The sequence below is a fragment of the Electrophorus electricus genome, chromosome 16 (genome assembly GCF_013358815.1).
Source record: "Electrophorus electricus isolate fEleEle1 chromosome 16, fEleEle1.pri, whole genome shotgun sequence".
Classification (NCBI taxonomy): Eukaryota; Metazoa; Chordata; class Actinopteri; order Gymnotiformes; family Gymnotidae; genus Electrophorus; species Electrophorus electricus.
In genome coordinates, this window is record NC_049550.1 from 17,636,913 (window position 1) to 17,662,530 (window position 25,618).

The window sequence follows — 25,618 nt, forward strand, 5'->3', positions numbered from 1 at the left end:
CTCCTCCCTTTCCATGTATCTTTACCTCTAATTCATTCACTCGCTATCATTCATTCATTCATTGACTCACTCATTCTACAGAACAGACAGCATCCTCAAACATCCTGTGAGTGAAGATGCAGGTCACATGGAGGTTTGGGTGGAGTGTGAAGGAATAGTGTGTGAAGTCTCCACCCATTTGTCCGTGGCTGAGCTGGTTTCTTATTAATGAGCAGATGCTTTTATAGGATTTAGTAAGTAGCACTGGAACTTTCCGATCCCCTTCCAAGCACTTGTTATTAGAACATAACAAACACAAACTTTGTAGGGGTTAAAGGTTTACCTTGTAAACATAACAGTTGCCATAGAAATGTTCAAAGAAAGTTCAAGAATATTTTCCAATATTTTCCAAACTATTACGCACGTTCACTGCCATTACGGATCTGTTCGTGTTAGATATGCAATGAATGACACGTTACTGTATGTCCCGGTTAGTCCCTCCCTGCTTCCTGTCGTGTGTATTTTAGTTCCACGCCGTAATTTCGTTTTCTCCGCCCCTCGTTTCTATCTTGTTAAATTCATGTATTTAAACCCTGTCGCGTTCGCTCTATTTTTGCTGTTGACTGTTTGGTGGATGTATGAAATCCCGTCTGTGTTTCAAAACCTTCGTTAATGTTAGCCTGTTTTGTTTTCCTATCTTATGTTATAGCCTGCTTCCCTTGTTTGCCTTCGAGTGTTTGTAATGTATCCCCGTAATCTCCGTGTTGGCTCTTTGACACTGGACTACTCCAACGACTACGACTCTGGATTTGCCCCTAATAAATCTCGCTGCTCTCCGCACAGGCGTCCCACTCCTTACCGCTCACCGTTACACTGTGGTAACACTAACCTAATATTTAGGTTTGTTGAAAATTTGTATTAGGTGTGCTCTAAGCTCATGATACACACACACACACACACACACACACACACACACACACAGAGAACTCCGACTAACACTGAAATCAAGGACAAGCAGTCCGCTTCCTGCTTGTAAACAGAGACAGATGGCCGTTGGATAGTTGTCTTTGGACACACGGAATCTCAGAGCAGTGAGAAGACGATCACTATATTTAAACCATTGTTACCACTGAGTTTTAAAATACTCCAAATGTACATGATGAATTTCCCCATACGGATACGCATCATCAGAAGAACAATAACATTTCCGTGCATATCTGTACTGCTTTCCTCAGAAACCTCCAGACACTGTTGCGTTTCGCTGGGGAAGTCAGTCTCATTATTGAAGTTTTCTTCATGTAATCACAACAACCAGCATATCCTAATAATGGGCTTATTACATTTATATAAGTCTAATAAGTAGATAAAAAGAACAGATCAACACCTCTACTCAATTTTTTGTTTATTTAACTTTTTTTCTTTTTAGAAAACGCAATTATATCATAATCTTTATTATGAACCTTTTTGTCAGCCTCACTCAGCAACAACTGGAAGATTCGTACAACAAAAATAAACAAATAAAACAAAAACTCACCAATGAGCAAATAACTGTAATAATAAACACAATAGTAAACAGAATAGTAAACACACAAACACAACATCCAAGCAACTCACAACAAAAACTCTACAATTCTGCAGGGGATCTGAACCTTATAAAAAAGAACAATGGCACAAGATGACCAACAATTTAAAAACCAACCAAACCACCTCAAAACAGCAATTTGTATATTCATAGTAGCAGGAAAATAAAGCAGAATAAGGATGTTTGTTTAGTGACAGCTCTAGATGGTCGGAGTAAAATAATGTTTTAATGTTTTAGTGACAACTCTAGAGGGTCAAAATAAAAGAACATTCTGATGTTTGTTTAGTGACAGCTCTAGAGGGTCGGTGTAAAAGATAATTCTAAAACAAATATATCTTTATCATTCACCTTCCTGGTCAATCAGCAGCTGAATGAAGCAAGTTAAAACCAGAACTACATCTCCCTGCAAATGACAGAACCCAGACCCATCCCCGCCTTCACTGATCTCTGGAGATCTGGACCACAAACAAAACAAATCCTCATACCATTAGGACAAAAGAGGAAACAGTCACCTGCCCCACTTCCTTTCAGAGTTTTGATGAAATACACACACACACACACACACACACACACACACACACACACACACACACACACACACACACACACACACACACACACACATACACACACACACACAGCTAAACAAGCTCATCACTGTAAAGACAACAGAAACAATTCTAAAATAATTTTAAAAAGTCTATACTTTCAAAAAAAGACCATTGATTACCAAAGAACTCAGAAATGGGTATGGGAAAGGTTTACTTGAGCCAAACCCAAATCCCACTCATTTTATTTCAGTATTTTTTATTACTAATTATAAATAATACAGTTAGCCTTTAGCTTTTCTATATATCCGTAATGGGAGTGCATGAATTAAACCATTAAGGCAAAGAATCCTGAGGAAGTTAAACAATAATGTTAGGATCTAACACTTGCAGACACAGACACACACACACAGACACACACACACACACAGACACACACACACACACACAAAAGCACCCCAATGTAATAAGATCTGTACACTACACAAAGCCAACAACCATTAAAATACCTTCAATATCATTTACAGAATCAATTTTATCTTCTCTCCCTTTCTCTCTCTCTCACTCTCCCCCCCTCTGTCTCTCTCACTCTCTCCCACACACACACTTGCAATCTGAGAATGACATGAAACCAAACAAATAAAACATTTTCATTTCTGGAGAGAATGTCTCTAATACAATTCCAGAGTGAAGAAAAGGCCCCACTGAGCTGAAACACACACACACACGCTGAGCTCCAACATTTGGATGATGCCCCACGGCTGAAGAATCAGTACTGACAGTGCAGAAAAACAAAGCAATACCTATTCACACCCTCCTCAAAAAGAGAGAGAGAGAGACAGAGAGGGAAAGAGATGGAGGGAGAGTCAGAGAGAGACAGGGAGAGACAGAGAGAGTCAGAGAGAGACAGAGAGAGTCAGAGAGAGTCAGAGAGCGTCAGAGAGAGAGTGGGGGGAGTGAGGGAGTGAGGGGGAGATAGAAATGGATCTGAAGAATATCTCTCTTCTTCTTTTGTCATTCTTCTTCTTCTTTTTCTGAAGGTCAGAACAAGTTCTCTTCAAATATGGCCATGAGGTCACTTTGGAAGTTCATGTCGATTGTTGCTGCCATCTACAGGACAGAGGACAGAATAACCACAAAATATATTTAATGGAGCTTAAATAATCTTTATTTATATTTCATATATTATTTATGTGTATGTATGTGTGTACACAAGTGTGTTTGTGTACATAAATCTGTGTGCTTGCATGTGTGTCTCTCTTACTGCTTCTCGTCTCCTCCTCTCCTGCTCTCTCCTTCTTGCTAGCTCCCTCTGCTGGTCCGTGGTGGGTGTGTTTGCGCGAGCCTGAGAGTGTGTGTGTGAGGCCGGGTGGGGGGAGGGGATCTGGAGCTCTGACTGAGGGGGTGTGTGAGACTCTGACGGGCCTCTGCAAACCTCCTCACACAACTCATCACTGTTTCTGAGAGGGGACAAGAGATAGAGACAAAAATCATCAAAAAGGAAGACCCGCCCTTCTCAGTGACTGGACTGAACATGTTACCAGCCAAGCTACTGTATGGGGCATCTCATTACCAACCTGGTGGAGGAGTTTCTCCCATTACTCAGGATCTCCTCCAACTGCCATTTAAACAGCAACGGCTGATGTGGATGGAAACAAAAACTGAAACACGAATTCTTGCACCCATGCTCAACAGCACTTCGTGGTCATGGGCAGTTAACAAGCAACACAAAACCCATGAGAGTAACCATGGAACAAGAACCAACTCGCACCACGCTGACTCTCTCGGGCTTCACCTCACACGTGCTGCGCCCAGCACCTCTGAGGTCCTGTCAGCACCGCAGGAGTTCACATGCGCAAGACCTCCAGATTCAAGACATCACACTCTGTGCTTTGACTACGAGGTTCAAGGTCTGCATGTTCTTTACCATGAATATTTCACCACAAACATCACGGGGCTCGAGAACATTAAGTAGTCACAATACGAATACTGCTACATACATAAAAGCTGCACAGTGAGGTGGTTGGGGTGGGGAACACTGGTGGGTGTGATAGCGTAAGGTATGTGCATGAACGCGTTCAAGGGTCCTTCATCACTTTCTGTCTGATCACGGGAGGAGCTGGAGCTCCTGGCACAGTTTTTGCAGGCTTGTTTCGCAGGCTTGCCAATTTTTCTTCCAGTATTCAAACCTGTCATTTTAAGCCATCTAAAATAATTAGATAACAACAAGATAACACATCTAAACAATGATTAAATATCTAATGTTTGCAATGTAAAGCTATACATGTGCTGTTAGGGTTCAGCGATATGGCAAAAATATGACCATATTTTTTCCCCATATTGATCAATATCGATATTTATCATGAAATATAATTTGATAATGTTGTCAGCTTGAAGAGCATCTTGCTAATGACAGAACCCTAAGAAAACCAGAGGGCTCATTAGATAACCTATAGGATAAAGTTTGTAATAATAATATAATAAGCATTTAACTGTGCAAACATGCTTTATATGCCTTTATCTATTCAAACAAGAAACTAATATTTAATAAACTAATAAAGAAATAAACTAATATAATATGTCTCAGATGTTTTAAATCTGGAAATCTGTGTAAAAAGAAATCCATGTCAATATGCTACATTTGCGCTTGTTATATCACTGATACTGTGCTTGTTATATCCTTGCTCCTTATTAATCACTTGTCATATGGGGTAATGGCTGCTAAAGAAGACAAAATGTATGGATGTTCTGGTACAGCCCCACAAGCGCTGCTAAAACATAGATGAAGAAGACGAGCTGAATTTTCACACTTTGGGTGCGGTCGCTGTGGAAAAGATTTGTTGTTTCCTGGCTTGGTTTGCACTGACCAGGCCATCTTAATCTGTGCGTCATCATTTTTCTGATTTTTAAGACAGTTTCATGTAACTGATGCCATGGTAACTTTTTCTCAACAATATCCTCAGCCAAAACTAACCGGGTGACTGCTGTCACGTTTATTTTTGCCATAATAGGTTGTTACATCTCTCCTTATCGAGTGAAAATGTCAAAAGATTGACATTATTGAATTTTATCAGAATCCTGTTTTGAGATCTTTTTATCACCCAACATTACGTGCTGTACACACACTACATGGAAACTACATACATGTATACACACACACACTACATGGAAACTACATACATGTATACACACACACTACATGGAAACTACATACATGTATATACACACACACACACACACACACACACACACTACACTGAAACTATATACATGTATATACACACACACACACACACACACACACACACAACATGGAAGCTACATACATACACACATACTACATGGAAACCACATACAGTCGTGGACAAAGGTTTTGAGACTAGCACAAATATTGGTTTTCACCAAGTTTGCTTCTTCAGTTTTTATGGTGGCAATTTGCATTAACTCTAGATTGTGAAGCGTGATCAGATGAATTGCAATTAATTGCAAAGTCATTCCTTGCCATGAAAATGAACTTAATAACAAAAATTATGGCATTCCAGCCAATGCATTTCAGCCCTGCTAAGATCATTTCAGTGATCTTCTCGTTAGCTCAGGAGAAAGTGTTAACGAGGACAAGGCAGCTGATATCACTCTGTCATGCTGATTAGAAGAGCCGACTGTTTGCTTTAAAAGTGTGGTGGTGGCTGAAGTGCAGGTGAAAATTCCAAATAAATGAATTTAAAAAAAAATCGTAAATCTCCTGTACCTGTGCCTGTAGCAGAATTCTCAGGGTGGGTTAAGAGTCTGTTTAAGTAACAGGTGAGGTTTACAGCTTTGTTTTCATTGTCTACAAGTTGTCTACAAACTGTCACCCTGCACAGTTAATGAAGCTCTTTCTGCTGCCCAACAACAAGAAGTACTCATTCTCGCAGTCAAAAGAACTTTTGCCCCGTGTCCTCTCTCTCTTACCGTAGTTTGTCCTGCTCTCTGCGTGCTCGCTCTCGCTCTGCCTGCAGCGCCCTCTCTCTCTCCTCCTTCTCACGTGCAGCACGCCGGAACTGCTCAAAGCTGTCACTCGATGAACGCACCAGTGAGGAGCCGGAGGTGGAGGAGCAAGACGCGGGTCTTTGAGCCAGACTTGCCCAGGAACCCATACTCTTCATCTTCATATCCTAGAGATGGGCGGGGGGTGAGAGCGAGAGAGACAGAATGAAAATAATGAATTTATTCACCTATTTTAATTACATTTTTAAAATCTAATAAATTATTCTAAAATAAAAAAAAACAAGAAACTCAGTTTATCTATGACATGCATTGCATACAATGCATATAAATACAACAGCTCAGAACGCAGGACTACACACAACGCAGCAGTTCAGTATGCAGGACTACACATAACACAACAGTTCTGTAAGCAGGACTACACACAGCAGTTCAGTACACAGGACTACACAACACACAACGATAATTGTATTATGAGTACAAAAACATGTTAAAGCTGGTAAGAAAAAAAAGATAAATAATAAACACAGCGCATGCATGCACGCACACATACACACCTTTCGAGGAGCAATAGGTGTTTTCGCCTCATGTTTAATTTTATCCTGTGCAGAAGGGGGTGGAGCTGGAATATCTGAGAGGCGGGGCCCTGAACTCTCCACAGCCTTCAGGTCAGCTCCTAATTGGGTGCACAGTCAAATCAGTCAGACTGACAGAGATATAATTATGCAATAAACCATTAAATGAAATAAAAGGAAGAAATGTGTCCTGCAAACACAAAAACTACTCACCACCAAAGTTGGGTTTACTCTCAGATGGACCAAATGGAGATGAACACAGTCTCTCCTGTTTCACCAGAACCTGCCCAGACCAGCACATCATAATTACAGACCACCACAGGCCAGTACAATTACAGACAATTACAGAAGCACACTCACTGGTTTCTTAGGTGTTGGGCTAACAGAAGGGGAGTGACGCAGCATGTGCTGGAAGTCTGCCCTCAGACTGGACGGGCTCTCCTTCACTGGACCTATCAGATCAGATGGGTTCTCCTTCAGTGGACCTATGGGGTGGGTGCGTCATGTTTAATTATTGAGTCAAATATCCCAACACGGCTAAAGGACATGCGCATATCAGTGAGATAAAGACTTGTGTGACACTTCATTTGTGTATGTCTGTAGTTTGTGTGTATGTGTGGGTATATCTTTGTGTGTGGGGTGTTTAGGGCTGAACAATTTGGGGAAATTATCTAGTTCTGATTTTTCTGTGCAATATTGCATTATTTTTTGAATTAGTACATTCCAAACCTGCATTAGTGGTTCACATATCTATCACATATAATCAATGATAAACTTGTTTCTACAAGAAGAAATGCAGTTTTTACGTTTATTTTTGAATATTTAAAGCCTAAATGAATCACAAGATAAATAAGATAAATGATCACACAAGAGTAACATCAATAATACACTTAACAATAACATAAAAAAATATTTTTTCCCCACATAAAGTGCATCAGTTTAACAGTCAAACATCACATTTGAACATATGCCTGGCCAGTACTGAACAGTTACAGATCACTAAAATAATAAAATTAGAAAACTGTTTTGTCAATTTTATCTTGCAATATTAAACAGTTTTATTCAATATTAAAATATTAAAATACATAAACCTGTGTCATCAATGGAAAATTATATTAATTGCACGTATAGCTAGTCAGAAACCAGTGTTCAAAGGTTTTTTCCAAAGGCCTGAATAAGGCATGAATGCTGACAGTTTACAATGTTGCCTCCTGTACTAAAGAGGTTTTCAGAGGGTGAACGTGTTACAAGTACACACAGATATCTGAGGGTGAACGCGTGGCTGGTACACAGATATCTTTGGGCCTGCCTGCTCAAACGTGGAGAGTTCACTTGATGAAGATTCCACCAAACCAGGGGATCGTCTTCTCCATCAGTGATGGGTGTCATTAGGTAGCTGCTTAGATCTGTTTTCAAGGCATCATCAAGCAGAACAGACAAGTCAGTAGACATGGAAATACTCTTGAAGTAGCTGCCAGGTGACCTTTATGGCTTTTCCAGAGAGGCTGCTGAATTCTGTGGTTCTGTGACACATGATCTCCTGTAACTTTTAGTCAGTATTTTTCAAATTGAATTTGGAGAAAATTATTTTTTATGATCAGTAATTGTAACTGGTAATGTTACTTGTCTAGAATGCATTATCTCCTGCAAAGTTAATAAATCCTAACCATCTATTTATCTTCCTCACTCCTTTTTTCATCTGTCATCATTCTTGCTTTAATGGCAGGGATATTCTCTTGGCTGATATACGTAGCCTTGAATCAGGGGATTAAGAATGATGCAACGATGTCAAGCAGGTCCTGGGTGACAGGATCTCTGTATTTTTCCTGGAGGTAGCCAATGACTCTGGACTTGATAGACTTTGTGAGGTCTGTGTTCTCTGGATCCTTTGCAAGGTGTTTTTCTTTAAAAGGTGGAGCACCGGTTTCAGAAATGAAATACTGATGTACTCTTCTTCAGAAAGTGCATTTGTAAATTCTTGAAGAGGTTGTGAATTGACTCTAGTGTTGCCAGGTGAACTCTAGGTGGTGTGAGTCAAGGCCTTACTTTGCTCCAAAACCCTTTCAATCATCTTTTTTTGGTAACACTTGGTAATGAGTGAATGTTCAGGAAGACTGAAGTCTGTCTGAGATGCCCTCAATCTTCTTTTTTCCTTCCCAAAGGCAGAGAAATAGCCAACCATCTTAGATTTATGGCATTTAGTTGACATTTTTATCCAAAGCATCTTACAATTCTGACTGAGTACAACTTGACCAATTGAGGGTTAAGAGTCTTGCTCAGCGGCCCAACAGTGGCAACTTGGCAGTGGTGGGGCTTGAACCAGCAACTTTTCGATTACAAGTCAAGTACCTTAACCACTTAATCTGATTATTTATTATGTAATCAGTAGTGTATAAAAATATACACATAATAAAGTGTAATCTAATCTGATTACTTTTGGACTCTTTCTGATCTAACTACTCATCTAACTTATTTGGTTTCTTCATTTCTTAATTATCTGATCATAACAGTCCTAAGTCATCCTACGTCATCTTTCTCTCTAAACCACATCTAAATATCAAAGTAACACTTTCATACAGATTTCATAGTTTTGCACAGTGAATTAATAATTAAGAGAGAGATTGTTTGACCTTGCCTAATCAAACCTGTAATCCACAATAAAATAACTGCCATTCTTTTACTGAATACAATGACATTACAGAAATATGACATAATAGATTACATAGATTGTTACTACAAAAAAGTTATCAGAATATGATTTATTCATTTTATATAATGTTTCTCAGAGACAGATAGAGAAAGAGAGAGAATGTGACAGTATGTTACATATTTATAAATGTAATTTAATGTGACACTTACTGATAGCAAGGTGGAGTTTGTGGCCAAAACACTGTCGTCTTGTCCACGCATTTATATTCATGTTGGAGGCGTTATCTGTGGTAATGCACACTTGCCCCTCTTCATTCACACCCCAGCTGGCCAATGTGTTTTTCAATCCAGTAGCGATGTTGTCTCCCGTATGGTCAAGTGGAAAGTATGCCGTTTGTAGACACTGACTCTTCAATTCAAATTCTTCACTTACAAAGTGAACAGTGAGGCTTTGGTAAAGTTTGGTTTTTCGGCTAGACCATGTTTCTTCACATAGCATACAGTTACAGAGACTTGGCTAAAGTATGTGTCAGAGGAAATGTGGTATAATTTATCAAGTGTTATAAAAGGTTTCGGAAAACAACTTTAGACACTGTAAATCAGCACCATGTCTTTAGCTATGTGCTTCGCAAAAGCATCTCATAGTATCTCATAGTAGGAAATTGTCATGTTAGGAAATTGTGACTGAGATGAGGGTTCAGGGCTGGAACTTTTAGACATGCACTCATCATAGAGATGTCTGTGATGCTTCTTCAAATGTTGATAGAGATTTGTGGTGTTGCAGTTAGCATCAATGCTCGACATGTTTTGCACAGTTCCTCTTTTGGATGCATGTCCTTTTTCCTGAGACCAAAATCCTCCCACACACATGTGCTGTTTTTCCTTGGTAGTAACTCGTTCATTGGTCTTTGGGCCTCGCTTGCTCAGAAGAAGTGTTCATCATTCCCCTGACAATGCCAAACTGCTTGTTAATAGTTCTGACATTTCGCTTTTATTGGATGGATTTTCCCTTATAAAAATTGGGTAATTGGATATTGGCTATGGGCTAATTCAAGCTGCAGCGCCTACGAGTTGGAAATCTTGTGCATTTAAAACAATTAGACGTTCAGCCCTTGGGGTGTGAGTGTGGTTTTATGTGGTGTGTGTGCAAGCGTGTCCACTTGTGTGGTGTTGGGCTGTGTGTATTTATTTGTGTGTGTGTGTGTGTTTCTCACCCAGTGGGGATGGCAGGGCTGGTGTGTGTGCAAGCGTGTCCACTTGTGTTGCATTGGGGTGTGTGCTAGGTGGAGACATCCGTGTTGTTGTTTGCACACCACCATGAAGAGAGTGCAAACACAGCTGGACCTACAGAAAAACACAGATATACTCTACAGCAACATCACACCCAAACACAGATAAATAAACACTCTACATCAACAATCACAACAAAAGACACAGATAGACAACTACTACACATCAACATCACATCCAAACACACACACATATACAGCACTACACCAACATAACTCAAACAAAAACTGCAGCATTTCATCGTTTCAGCAATTCTTGTCATAGCAATTACTATTACAATAACTAGATATTATTATATTATTATTATATGCAAGATAATACCACATTTAATTATTAATTTGAATTGCAAGGGCCACCAATTTCAGCAAATATACTAGTTTCAGCAAATCCTACTAGTTACCATAAACCACACTACAGACAAATGGCTTTTGCTGGACCACCATCCACTGCACAGTGTCAAGTGTAAAGGAATGTGAGATGTACCTCCCTATTGAATGGGTTGAATCTAAATGGTGCTTTGTGACTTATCACTAAGGAAAAGCTTACTAGTAATTGGTGGAACCTTGCCTTTCCGGTTAATGAGCATTTCAGTAATGGGCAAACGGTACTTGTAAAAAAAAATACACACACTAGATACCGTGACTAGAAAAGAAGATGTTAATAAGTGGGGTTTTCTCTCTCACATGCTTGTCTGCACTGACCAAGGTAACATTAACATGGCTGATGACTATGTAAGGAAAAGGTTCTAGATTTAATGGTGTCTTTAGCTAAGCACTTTGTGACACCTGCTGACTTTCATGTCCCAAGATCATCCTCTTTGATAGCTACATCACGGTTGTCCTGCAATCATTCTCTTTGATAGCTACATCACGGATGTCCTGCAATCATCCTCTTTGCGTCATTTGGTGGGTGAACAGAACTGGCTCTACAAGGCAAGCCCACTCAGAGGTCCAGCAAACAACATGCTCTAGACCACCAGCAGTACTGAGAAAATACGGTGTTCCGTACTCAAACATTTCAGTGGAAACTACATATCCCATGATGCTGTACTTTGGCTGCAGTCACCTGACTAAGTGGCAGAGGCATCTCCTCTGCTTCGTCCTCTTCATCCTCCAGCAGGGCCTGAGGTGGCTGGGCAGAGAGCTGGCCCAGCAGTGAGGGTGCAAGGGGAGCCAGTGGTCTCAGAGCAGGAGCTGGGGGGAGGGAAAGAGGAAGAGGAGAGGGTTTGGGAGGAAGAGAGAGAGGAAGAGGTGAGGGTTTGGGAGGAAGAGAGAGAGGAAGAGGTGAGGGTTTGGGAGGAAGAGAGAGAGGAAGAGGTGAGGGTTTGGGAGGAAGAGAGAGAGGAAGAGGTGAGGGTTTGGGAGGAAGAGGTGAGGGTTTGGGAGGAAGAGAGAGAGGAAGAGGAGAAGGTTTGGGATGAAGAGAGAGAGGAAGAGGTGAGGGTTTGGGAGGAAGAGAGAGAGGAAGAGGAGATGGTTTGGGAGGAAGAGAGAGAGGAAGAGGAGATGGTTTGGGAGGAAGAGGAGCTGCATGGCTACTTGGTCGAGAGGGCTGCTGAGGCAAGGCAGAGTGGAGAGCTGGAGAGAGAGAGAGAAATGAGAAAAAGGAAAGAAAAAAGGATTTAAAAACAGTGAAACAAAAAAATCAGAGTAAGAAAAGAGAAAGAAAGGGACAGAGAATGAGCAGAAATATTAGCAAAACACAAAGACAGAGAGAAACATATTACTTTACTGTAATTCGCATAATCATAAGACAGGTAATATGCATGTGTGTGCACATGTGTGTGTGTGTGTGTGTTTGTCTCATTGGATTATCATCTGGTTGGTTATGGGAGGCTCTGAGTTCACTTACTTTTGTCTTAGATTCTGTGAAATGCAAGGTTTGTTGTCTAAACCTAGTTGTTAGTTGCTTGGTAGCTGTAATTACCCACTACCAGTGTGGTTTCGCCCTGGCCTTAGGTGTGAATTAAGGGGTGGACTCAGCACCTATTGAACTGAGTTAAATTAGGACGACTCAACATCTGGAGAGGGTTTGGTGGTGCTCTCAGTTCATCTACATCTCACCTACCTGACTTCACAAACTCAGCTAAGTATCTTCTCATATTATCTCAATCCTTTATCTCATACATCCACAAATCAAGCATCTGAAGTGTTTCACAATTCCTGTCCACATATCCCACAGAACTCCTTGACGCTATCATAGACGTCGCAATCTCAGCAACCTCACTGACTCGCAAAGCTTGGCACCATCACATATTTTGGTGGCAGGAGGGCTCTGGAACTGCCAATCTGCTGTCCAGAAGGCTGACTTCATCTCAGCATTAGCATCCCTCCACTTCCTATACTTCTGGCTCTAACAAAAACATGGATCACCCCCGAAGACTCCGGCTGCCCTGTCCTCTGCCTTTTCATTCACACATTCTCCGAGGCATCTCGGCAGGAGTGGTGGCACAGGTTTACTAATGTCTCGAAAGTGGTGTTTCACTCCACTTTCCTTCTCTAGTTTTTCCATCTCCTCTTTTGAATTTCATGTCATTACAGTGTCTTTCCCACCAAACCTCTTGTCATCTTCCACCATGCAGGTTCCCTAGATCACTTCATTGATGAGCTCGACATCCTCCTGAGTAAATTCCCCAATGAAGGAAATCCACTCATTCTCCTTGGTGACTTCAACCTTCCATCAGACAACCTGCATCCTTCCGTTGCTGACAGCATTTGACCTCACCCTCAACCACTCTCCTCCGACTCACAAAGTGGGCAATGTTCTGGATCCGATCATCGTCCGTACCACCACAACATCAGACATCGCAGTCACCCCCCTCCAACCATCACTTTCTATCCTTCTTGCTTTCCCTTCCTTCTCTTTCCATCCAGTCCTCTCCAACATGTTCTGCCTCCTTCCATTGCAATCTGCACTCCATAACTTCCTCTTCCCTTACTTCTATTATTTTGTCTACCCTTCCTCACCCTGGTTCTCCATCTTCTCTCTCTTTGGATAGTTACAAATTCTTTCATTTCTACACTCTCCTCATCAATGAATCTTCTGTGCTCTCTCTCCTCTAGACCTGCTAAGTCCTCCCCACCTGCCCACTGGCTAACAGACAAACTTTGCTGCCACAGGAGAGAACTAAGGACTGCAAAGAGGCGGTGGAGGAAATCTCACGTAGATTCAGACGTCAGCTCATACAAGTCTCTCCTTTCCAAGTTCTCACTGGAAATAACATCTGAAAAGTCATCCTACTACAAAGAGAAATTCAAATCATCAGCATCTGACCCATGCAAGCTCTTCACTATTTTTTCTTGTCTCCTTAATCCTCCCTCTCCTTTCTCATCTCTTACTCTGAAGGATTCTATCACCTTCTTTGAGAAGGTTGCAGCAATCTGCCAGTCCTTTTCCTCTGTTCCCACTCCTCCAACCAATGTGCATTCCCCAACATCCAACTCTCTGACTTTTTTTCTCCTCTCTTCTCAGATGAAATTCTTCAACTCCTGACTTCCAGCAATCCAACTACATGTCCGCTGGATCCAATTCCTTCCACTCTGTTCCAGACAATCGCAAGAGATCTGCTTCCTTTCATCTGCCATCATCAACAACTCCTTATCTTCTGGATACGTGCCTACTACATTCAAAACCTCCAGGGTGGTACCAATCCTCAAGAAGGCCACAATTGACGGCTCCAGCGTTATCAACTACAGACCGGTATCACTTCTCTCTTTCCTCTCAAAAGCACTTGAACGAGCAGTTTATAATCAATTGTCTCTTTTTCTCACCCAGAACCAGCTGCATGATCCCAATTAGTCGGGCTACAAACCGGCACATTCTACAGAACAGCCCTCGTAGCAGTGACTGAGAAACTTCATGCTGCTAAAGCTGCCAAACTGTCATCTGTTTTGATGCTTCTAGACCTTTCAGCAGCCTTTGATACAGTGAACCACAACATTTTTCTCTCTGTTCTCACCAGGCTTGGTGTGACTGGCTCTGCTTGGAGATGGTTTCATTCCTATCTGGAGGGATGATCCTATCAGGTGACATGGAGAGGATCCACATCCAAATCATGTAGGCTCTCCACAAGGCTCAGTATTAGGCCCCCTTCTCTTCTCTTTGTATATTCCTTCTCTTGGTGATGTAATATCTTCTCATAGTTTCTCCTACCACTGCTATGCTGATGACACTCAATTATTTATTTCTTTTCCACCCTCTGACACGCAAGTCTCCAGACGTATCTCAGTATGCTTGACTGACATCACGTCATGGATCACAGTCCACCACTTGAAGCTCAACCCCAGTAAAACCGAGCTTCTGTTCATCCCAGGTACTCCCAACCCTTACCATGACCTCACTGTTTCCTTTGAGAACTCCCTGGTATCACCATTCGAAGCTGCCTGTAGCCTGGGCATAACTTTGGACAACCAGCTGTCATTCTCAGCTCATGTTTCTAATCTAACCCGGTCTTGCAGATTCCTCCTTTGTAACATACAAAGGATTCGACCCTTTCTCTTGCAGGAAGCTATCCAGGTGCTTGTGCATTCTCTTGTGATTTCAGAGCTAGACTACTGCAACTCACTACTTGCTAGTCTTGCTCTAAGAGCCATCAAACCTCTACAACTTGTCCAGAATGCAGTAGCACAACCGGTCTTCAATCTTCTGAAGTTCACACGTTACTCCACTGCTGCGCTCCCTTCATTGGCTCCCTACATGCATCAGATTTAAAACCTTGATGCCTACAAAGCCGAAAATGGACCAGCCCAGCTGCTTTAAACATGAAGTCAATGGTCAAAGCCCGATCCGTACCTCGAGTACTTCAAACCTCAAGTACGGCTCGGCTTGAAATACCTTGCTTCAGTTCTCATGGATGACAAGCATTGAGCCTTTTCTGTCCTGGCTCCAAGATGGTGGAATGAGTCCCTTGCAGTGTTCAAACATAGACTGAAGACCCATCTATTTGCAGAATATTTAAAGGACAACTGACACTGCTCCCATATTGACTAAGTTAGTACTTATTGTAAATGCTAGCACTTGTTTATAGCACTCACCATTGTTTAAGATAGACCTTATGTATTTTGTACTTCTAGGTATCAGCATTCATCCCTGTTTTCTACAGTATTCTAGTTCATTGATATATCTAACCTACTGTACTGTACTAGAATATATTCTATGAGTAAACGACAAAGCAAGTAGCTCTGGATAAGAGTGTCTGCTAAATGCCGTAAATGTAAATGTAACTGTGTGCGTGTGTGTGTGTGTGTGTGTGTGTGTGTGTACGTACACATGCATACCTGGAGAGGGGATGGGCGTTGGGTTCTGGTTGAGGAACAGGTGTGTCTCAGCCGGTGTATGTGTGTGAGATTGTGTGTGCGTGTGCACTGCTGTGCTGAGACTGTGAGAGGGTGCCAGTGACATGCTATACTGAGGGACAGAGTCAAAGCCGTTGCCTAGGAGATGGGACGGTTCCAGCACCTGGCTGGTTGCAAGGGGGTAGGAGAATACGACAGTAGGCTGTACTACTGTGTGTGAGGGAGGGGGGGCCTCCGGAATCCCTGCGGCCTGCGCCGGATAGTTCAACCTTTTGACCTCTTTAGCTTTTCGAGGCTTCCTCCTGTGTTCAGGGCCCAGCCCTACAAAGATATTATACTGAATTAATACAGAATTACAAGTTTCCAGAATTTCAACTTGCATGCTAAAAAGTAAACAAAGTTATGGAGACTGTTTATAATTAAAATGGTGCATTATAGAGATATTTAGCCATTAACTGGCTTATCTTTTATCTTATCTATTAACTAGCATTAGCCTAGCAATTAGCTTATCCATTAACTAGCATTAACATAGCTATTAGCTTATCTATTAACTAGCATTAACCTATCTGTAATCTTATCCATTAACTAGCATGAACCTCTGTTAACTTATCCATTAACTAACATGAACCTCTGTTAGCCTATCCATTAACTAGCATTAACCTAGCTATTATCTTATCTATTAATTAGCATTAACCTAGCTATTATCTTATCTATTAACTAGCATTAATCTATCTATTAGCTAGTTTGGTTCATTTGCCAATATTGTGTGTCTATCACACCAGTCTCTGACGCATCAGACACTGTACTTGTAAGCAGTTGTTGTAGAAAGGCTTTTAGAGACTTTGAACACAAAAATATGGTCACCACTAGAATAACTGACCCCACGGTTCCTTGAACATTTCATAACTCTGGCCCTAACTAAAATAACTGACCCCACGTTTCTCTGGAAATGCATTTTTCATCAAAACAATCAGTTTCTTTCTTTTTTTAAAAAAAATCTCAATATGCAAATTATGCTGAAAGTTGAAACATTCATGGAATTCATTGAACCTTCAATGGGAGGCCTATATTAATTACTATAAAATCAAACTAATTTAACAAACAAATGCACAATATAAAGCTACCAGAGGCATAGATAGGGCTATGTCAACTTAGTTTCAGTACTGTCTGTGTTTTTTATTTTCACCTGCTGAAAAACCCTCAGTGTCTGAAGAGCTGGACTCACTGCTGCCTGAGGAAGAGTCCATCTTCATCTTACTCAACTTTTCACCTACAGTACACAAACACAGTTAACAGAGGGTCGAACACACCCACACACACCCAGCCACACCCACACTACTCCACTCAACACACACCTGTTGTCCTCTTCCTCTTGAGGCAGGCAGAGACATATCTCTGAAGTTCACGGAGTGTCGACGGTTTCAGCGTCTCGAAGTCTATCTCGATCTCATCTGGGTTTGATCTCTTTAGTGTCGGCTCCCGTGATTGGATAATGTGGACCACACGCCCAAGCTTGTTACCAGGCAACCTGTTAATATCCAGACTCAGTTGTCTCTTCTCCTCCAGTGACATGGCCTGAGACCCATCAGCAACACCCTGAGATATGCCCTCTTCCTCTAACTCCATCGAAGGGACCAGAGAGGGTGTGGCCAAGGAAGGAGTAGTCAGTGAACGACTAGGCTTGATATCCTTCCTTCTGTAATTAAGAAAAGAGAGAAAGAGGAAGAGAGAGAACATGAGAGAGCAGAGAGTATTCAATGGTTATGTTCTAGAGAAAGTATGCCAATAAAGGGGTGTTTCACTATGTAAAATGTAATGACCCATGGGAAATGTAGTTCTTACTCAAGCTTCTTGGTCTTTTTTGGAAGGATCGAATCCTTGCCAATCTTATTCTTCCTGATTGGTTGACATGATGTGGGTGTGGTCTCTGCGATAAACCCCTCCACCAGTGGAGGGGGCGGTCCGCTGCTTTTCTTCTTGTGCTTCTCTTTCCTCTTCTCCTTCTCCTTTTTCTCTTTTTCCTTCTTCTTAGGCTTGCTGGGCTGAGGCTGGGACAGAGCTGCCAGCTGCTCGTGAACAGCCTTTAGCTGCAGGGGGCAGCATTGAGCACACAGTCACCTACACACCCACTACTGATCAGACCACACATGACCAGACATGGCCAGACTCATGCCCATTTCTCTCTCTCGCTTTCACCAACCTGTTCCTGAAGCTCAGCCAATCGTTGAGCTCGTTCCTGATCCGACCCATCATCTGAAGATTCTGATTCACCAGAGGAGCTAGAGGGCAGGGCAGGGGCATGTTGCTGTCTGACTGATGCATGGTGGAGAGCAGGGGAGGGTGCTGGCTGAGGGGGCGTCTCTTCTGGCTCATCAGGTATCTTTGCAAATCGCATCTCAAAAACCTCCTGGGGGGTCGGATGGAGAGAAATCAGCAGTGAGGGTGATGGGACATGCTGAAGCTCATGCTTGGGGTTGGGAGATTGGGGTTGTTGAACCTCACAAGTGCATGTTTAGATTTATGGCATTTAGCTGATTTAGCTGATGTTTATGGCATTTAGCTGATTTTGCTCATGTTTGGGGTTTTAGCTATACCTGTAGCTTCCGAGCCATGCGCACTATGTCGTGGTCCGGTGGGTTGTATTTGTAACAGTTGGAGAACATCAGCCTCACGTCCGCCGCAAAGGCCTGAGCATTTGGGTACTGCCAATGGTCTAACTTTGCCTGCACAGAACAAGCACTCATCACGATACAGAACAGGCACTCATCACAAAACAGGAAGACAAAGTGTGTTTTCGTAGAAGTTGGTGGTATATGGCTGACCTAGACTAATCTGAGTGGGTATGCATGCATTGTCTGCATGTACGTGTGAGTGTGTGTGTTTGTTCCTCCACCTGGATGGTGCTGAGGTCCATGGGGTGCTTGATGATGTCATGGTAGTCGTGGAGACCGAGGCTCTTGGCATCCACGGGGCTGTAGAAGGGCCAGGCGTAGGCCATGTGCTCCTTTGACAGCATCTCTTTCAGGACGCCCTCACAGTACTGTAGCTTCTGCCCACTGCAGGGGCTAGGGGGCGTTGTCTCCCCGACTCCCCCCACCGAATCCGGCAGGTCCCGCCGAGCTGGCCTGGGGCGGATGTTCTCCCGCCGGGGGCGGAGCTCTGTTGCCACTGGCGACGACTCGCCAAGCTGATCATTGGCATTGGGGGTGGTGGTGTCAGCCTTCCTCTTCTGACTCTTCCTTTGCTGTGTTGGGAGGTCGGAGTACAGAGGGCACAGGTCAAAAGTGAGGAAAGGTCACAAGCTAAGAAGAGAGGCCGGAGTGAACCATAGCTGGGAAACCACCAAAGCTAACACGTTTACTGAGTTTAGGCCATATGTGATCCCTCTACACCATATACTATAAACTTAATGGAAAACCATGAAATATAAACATTAACAGACACGGTATATAAAATCAAATGCATGAAAAGCACATAAAAATAAAGTACATAAACTCAATCTTTGTGATCCAACTCCTTATCACAAAACCATCATAAAAAGTCTGTAAAGCTGTTTCAAGTGTCCCACTTGGATATATGTGTGTGTGTCTGTGTGTGTGTTTTGGGGTGAGAAAGTAATGGATTCTTATTGGCTTACCTTGGTAAATGGTGTGGCACTCTGGAGCAGGGCTCTGCTGGGCATGGCCGTGACAACAGATGTGGTGACGTCCGTTGCCATGGTGTTGGACATGCAGTCAAGGGTGAAGGGGGGGCCAATATCCGTCAGAGATGAGACAGAGAAAGATTCTGGGGGGGGGGGGGGGTTATATTGCAAACTATTTCAGTAAACCATGCCTTAAAAAGTTCACATAAACAAGATGCACATGACCAAGCCACACACCTACACACAAACAAAGACACACACGCAGGCAGTCTCTCACACATACAGACACATAGGAAGTAACAGACAGACAGACACACAGATAAATAGACACACACACACACACACACACACACAAATAGACACACAGACAGACACACACACACACACACTACCGGTTTCCTGTTTTGATCTACTGCGCCTCTTGGATGCTGTGTGGATCTCAAGCTCCTCCTGAGGCATCTCAGACACTTTCTGCAGGAACAACTTCTCCAGAGCCTCTGCCATTAGCACAATATCGTCTCCCGGCTACAAACACACACATTAGCACATCATCATCTCCTGGCTACAAACACACACATTGGCACAATATTATTTCCTGGCCACACACACACACACACACACACACACACAATCATTTCCTGGCAACACACACACAAGCACGATATCATCTCCCTGCTACACTCACATGTACAAATTCACATATAGACTGAATAGCCACTTTATTAGACACACCTGCCCTGTCATGAGTGGAGCTTCCCGGTATGGAAATTAGACACATGATCTCACAGTGCAACATAAAATCAGGTGAAGAATTCTGTTGACCAGTTTCAGTGTGAATCCACATTACAATGGGAAAATTGATTGATCTAAACGGCTTCCAACAAGGCAGTGTCTTCGGTGCTAGATCAACCAGGGCCAGTATTCCAAAAACTGCCAACTTTGTAGGGTTGTCTCGTGCAACAGTGTTGAGATGAATCCAGATTTCTGTTACATCATGCTGATGGGAGGGTCAGAATTTGGCACAAGTAGCATGAATCAATGAGCTCTTCCTGTCAGGTGTCAACAGTTCAGGCTGGTGGTAGTGGGGTAATGGTGTGGGGAATGTTTTCTTGGCACACTCTGGGTCCTCTGATACCTTTGGATGGACAGTAGGACTTACCTAAGCATTGTGGCTGACCAAGTCCATCCCTTCATGACATCTGTTTATCCAATAGCAGATGTCCTTCTTTCAGCAGGACAATGCATCATGACACAAGGGTCATATAGTCCTGGATTGGTTCCAAGAACATAACAGTGAATTTTCCTTGCTTCCCTGGCCTTCACAGTCCCTTTATAGGATCTTAATCCTATAAAGCATGTCTGGGATGAGGTGGAACAGGCTGTTCAGAACATGCTTCCATCTAATTTGTGGCAACTGCGAGAAGCTGTCCTGTCCAAGATTCTTGCAGAACTATTTCAACCCCTAGTGGAATGCCATGCTGAAGTTCTGAAGGCAAAGGAGGTCCAATATGCTACTAGATGAGTGTGTCTAATAAATTGGCCACTCAGTGCATATGCACATATAGACACAGACACACACAGCATAAACAGGAATACACAGACAAGTATTTGCAACTTTTGTTATTGACAATTTCATCTTATGAAGTGCGAAAGGAATGTGTAATGTGTTTATGATGTGGTGTGAGTGTTCTGGATGGAGGAGAGGGTTACTAGATGAACATGGTGTTGAAGCCCTAAATATATTTCTGAAAGTTTTGGATTTTTATGTATGTGTGTGTGTGAGAGAGAGAGAGAGAGAGAGAGAGAGAGAGAGAGAGCGTGAGTACCTTGTTGTAGATGTAGCAGTTGGTGAACATGGTGTTGAAGTCCTGAATGCACTCCTGGGCATTCCAGTAGTATCCATTCTCCAATCTTTTTCTAATGGTCCCCATGTCCATTGGAATCTTTATAATGTCATAGTAGTCCTGGGAGATGTCGATAAAGACAAGCAGAGTGAGAGAAATAAGAAAATAACTTATTAATGTATTATACCTATTTATTTCTGATATTATTAATGTGTCATTATACACACGAGTAAAACAGTAATACACCCACACCCATGCAGGTATACTCACAGGCAGGCATAGACTGACAGCATCTACAGGTGCCTGGAACGGCCATGAGAACTGATGCTTCCACAGTGTTTTCAGAACCACTTTTTGCAGATACTGTAGCTGATTGGTGTGTCTTGGTGGCCGGACGATATTACTCGTCTCAGGGGGTGAAGGATTCGAGATAAGTGGTGTTGCTTCCACACTGTCCGCCATTCTGATTGGCAGGATGTGTCGTCAGCCACCCAGTCAGTGTGGAAGCACAAACACAGTGGGTGGAGCCAAGGCAGATATGGCCATAACTGACCTCACTGCAACAAGAACAGTATCTGCATCAACAACACCATCATACGTATGCTATACCTGAAATCAGAGAGGGACAAAGCACTAGAGCCAAGTGACGTTAACAACACAAACATGGGCGTGATACAGAGACCATCCACACTAGACCTTTACATACTTCAGAACTTTACTTCAGAACCCAGATCTGGTCCCTGCTTCTGACCTTTACTTTAGAACCCAGATCTGGTCCCTGCTTCAGAACTTTACTTCAGAACCCAGATCTGGACCCTGTTATCAGCTGATGTCACAAAGCCTGGGCATTTCCCCCCTGCAGTCCTCAGAGACTTTTACCTGGGAGTCAGGTGTAAAGAAAACATGACCTTCTAGTTACATCAACTATCCAGTTACTTGCCTACTGCTGCTGCTGCCATGTTCTATCCCTTGTTTAATATTTTATCGTATCTCTTTTTTATTAATGTGTTTGCTGAATTTATTTTGCGTTATTTCATATTTTTATCCATTTGCTTTGTATTTTATTACATTTCATTGCTACTATGTAAAGTAAAATAAAATTAAAAACACAAAATAAAAAGACCACCTCCTGTGGTTCCCAATCGTCATCAAACACTGATGATGTCCATGTCATTTACCACTGACCATGGCTTCATTCAGGGTTGTTCGGTCAATAGTGGGGAAATATGGAAAACCTAGGCATATACCTATCAAAATCAAAAACAAAACACAAACTCATGTTGCCTTTGCTCCTACCGAAATGGTTTCAGTGTCCTGTCACTATGCTGAAACTTGTTAGGGGAATTATTAATTTAAAAGTAATTATTATTATTACATCTACTGAATTAATGTAATAAATGTTTATTAATTATTATTAATTATTTATTATTAATGAATGTTTCCTGTCTGCACAGGATCTACAATCTACATACAAAATGCATGTAGCTTTCCTTTGCAAGGTGTATCTGAATATCAAAGAACCTGCGTGAGTTATGAGATACTTGAGTGCACTCATTAGCTTTGCTTTTTTTCACAGCATATTTCAGCAGAGCTGTACTGGCGCCCAGCAGAAGAAAGCAAATCCTTTACCATGTCGTTATTAGGAGATGTTATGTCGGAATTACAAAAACATAGTAAAAATTACATGTCAGTTATGAGAAAGAACGTCTCATTATTACGAGATGTCAGAGATCTAACATTTGTGAAATGTGTTAATGACATAATACCCGTAGGCTTCTTCATAGGCTAGACTCAGTGGCGCAGTTGGTTGAACTGATCAAATTTGACTTTCCGCTTGGTTTAAGTCTTGGTGAAATCTTAGTGTATGTATGGTATCTTCATTAGTATTTGAACACTGCAAATGATTCTCAAATCTCTGCGTTGCCCATATATGCCACTGAATGCACAGTGGTTTGTTTCGGAAAAAAAGCCAAAAAGAAAAAACCAGAAGTCCCTCATGTGCCCGCCAGAGACATTCCTGTAGGCACATGTTCCTGATGCTTCCTGGTTGCTGCTGGAGAGAGCTCATCTATTGTTTGTTGACAATGTCATGTCACTATTTGCATGAACCAAGAGTAAAAACTCCTGATGTTAAACACTTTTATCAGAATATCAAGATGAGGACATGACCCTTCACCACATGATCGACACAACAGGGAGACGACAGGAGGGTGCCACAACTCTTTGGTGACTTTATTGATGATTTTACTCCAACACTGGAATTTTGCTGCATGGTAAAAGACAAATGGGCTACACATATAAATCAACTATGGCTGCTGTATCTGTGTTTAATGAATTTTCCTACACGGCAAATCTAGGCTGATTGCATGCAATTTCCAAGACAGAACAGACATTCGTAATTCCGACGAGGCATAGTCAGACTTCTATTAAAAGTTTTACATCCACAGGCTGTACATGAATCCCGGTCCTAACTTCAACATGGCACGACACCGATGTAGTACGGCTCATAATTATGTGGTTATATAGCACAGCCCACAAGCAAAAACGTACCTTCGGCAGCATTAAAAGAAATGTTTGCTTCTGTGTGACACTGAAAAATGAATAATTAATAGCCTATGCCATTTTAAGATATACTGTAATGAGTTATTTTCGTGTAATTACGAGATGTTCTCTCGAATATGGCGTCATCTCATAACGACACTTTGACATTTACAGCATTTAGCTTCCTTTAATTATTTTCTCATAATTATGTCGTTATACATATCTACTGTAATAACGAGATACTCTCGAAACGATGAGATTTTTTCATAATTCCAACATGACATCTCGTAACAACATGCTGAAGAGTTTATTTTTTATTCTGCTTGAAAGAAATACGCAGAGCTCAAAGAACGAGAAACATCACAAAACAACAGCTGGTATGAGAAAAGGGAGCTTGAGAAAGAGAAGCTACCCCTATATGCAACGAATAGAGAATAAACCGATTCTGGAGACATGTGTCCGGAAAAAGAGTGATGCACAATTAATCAAATCTGAAACAGCAGTCCGAGTAGGAGCAAAATGCGCATGCAAAACGTCAACAAGGGACAACCAATAAGATGACGCGCCAGTTCTAGTGGGCGTGAACGAAACAAGGGACAACCAATAAGATGTCGCAACACAACTCGTGTGGGCGTGAACGAAACAAAGAACACCCAATAAGATGCCGCTACACAGTTCGAGTGGGCGTGAACGAAACCAACGTGAATTACGTGAGTTAGCGGTTTGAAACACAGCGAATTGTATTGCTACGTAGTTGCATGATTTTGCTGATGTATTATAACAAACAATATCCGAATGGTCTCCACTGTCAACACAGTAAACGGAAAACAAACTATCCACTGAAGTACGGAGGAAAAGCGCAGCTAGCCAGCTATCCTCGCTCGCCGGTTAATCCTCTTTCAGCCCAGCGTATGTCTAACACGTCCTAATACACTTTCCAGTAACTACGTTGCGCAAGTATTTTTCGGGAATTTGAGCAGGGCAGTTCCGATATTCAAGAAAGCTCCTACGTCAAATTCATGCGTACCTTCCGCAACACAGTCACACTAGTACGTTACTTCCAGAGCGTAACCGTTGTCACGAATACGGCCTTCTCTGGTTTACATGCACTGCAACATGGGCCACACGCTCCAGAAGTCAGAGAAAAGGCTCAACGTAACTACGTTCACAGTCAAACCCACAATGTATAACCGGTCTGATGACAAAACACGACCAAATTAAGACCAAAACACATCGAAGCCTTGGGGCCGTCGAGCTGCGCCGTCAGCCTCAACCTAGCCAGCTAGCTAGCGATCATTCCTTGCGCGATAACTTCATATTACGACCTGACCCAATTAGTTACCTCCAAATAGACTCTACAGACCTTAAAGTTCGACTTTGCGATTCACGTACGTTCTGCCACCACGGACGTCGAAGGTAAAAACCAGTGAACTATTTTTATTTACCGCAGTCTAGAAGCTGTCAATGTGCGCGCGACTCTTCCCTTCTCGCCGACCGAAAATTAGATGATGCGCGACGTCGATGACGCGGGACGCACAGCGCGCGCCCGCCCCTTGTTACAGGAAGATAAAAGCACGTGCAGCCACGGTGTTTCAATGCTTACAAAAACAATGCAAATTATTTATCGTTCCCAATTACTTTCAAAATTAACATTTTAAATCTTGAGTTGAAAGAAAAAAATGGTTATAC

At 42.2% G+C, this 25,618-nt stretch overlaps 1 protein-coding gene across 1 annotated transcript; it reads right to left on the reverse strand.

Moving 5' to 3' along the window:
• Positions 1 to 3,144: 3,144 nt before the first annotated feature.
• On the reverse strand, positions 3,145 to 25,440 carry LOC113588102 (bromodomain-containing protein 3-like). Its single transcript, XM_027027150.2, has 21 exons — positions 25,375 to 25,440; positions 21,659 to 21,945; positions 21,371 to 21,508; positions 19,937 to 20,069; positions 19,539 to 19,687; positions 18,795 to 19,145; positions 18,496 to 18,624; positions 18,102 to 18,308; positions 17,744 to 17,988; positions 17,257 to 17,597; positions 17,088 to 17,171; positions 15,884 to 16,222; positions 12,131 to 12,184; positions 11,673 to 11,944; positions 10,532 to 10,661; positions 7,029 to 7,153; positions 6,882 to 6,951; positions 6,651 to 6,769; positions 6,061 to 6,263; positions 3,374 to 3,569; positions 3,145 to 3,219 (listed from the first exon to the last, which is right to left on the reverse strand). The coding sequence occupies exons 2-21, from the start codon at positions 21,848 to 21,850 to the stop codon at positions 3,151 to 3,153; spliced, it is 3,546 nt and encodes a 1,181-aa protein (XP_026882951.2). The 5' UTR covers positions 21,851 to 21,945; positions 25,375 to 25,440; the 3' UTR covers positions 3,145 to 3,150.
• Positions 25,441 to 25,618: the final 178 nt, after the last annotated feature.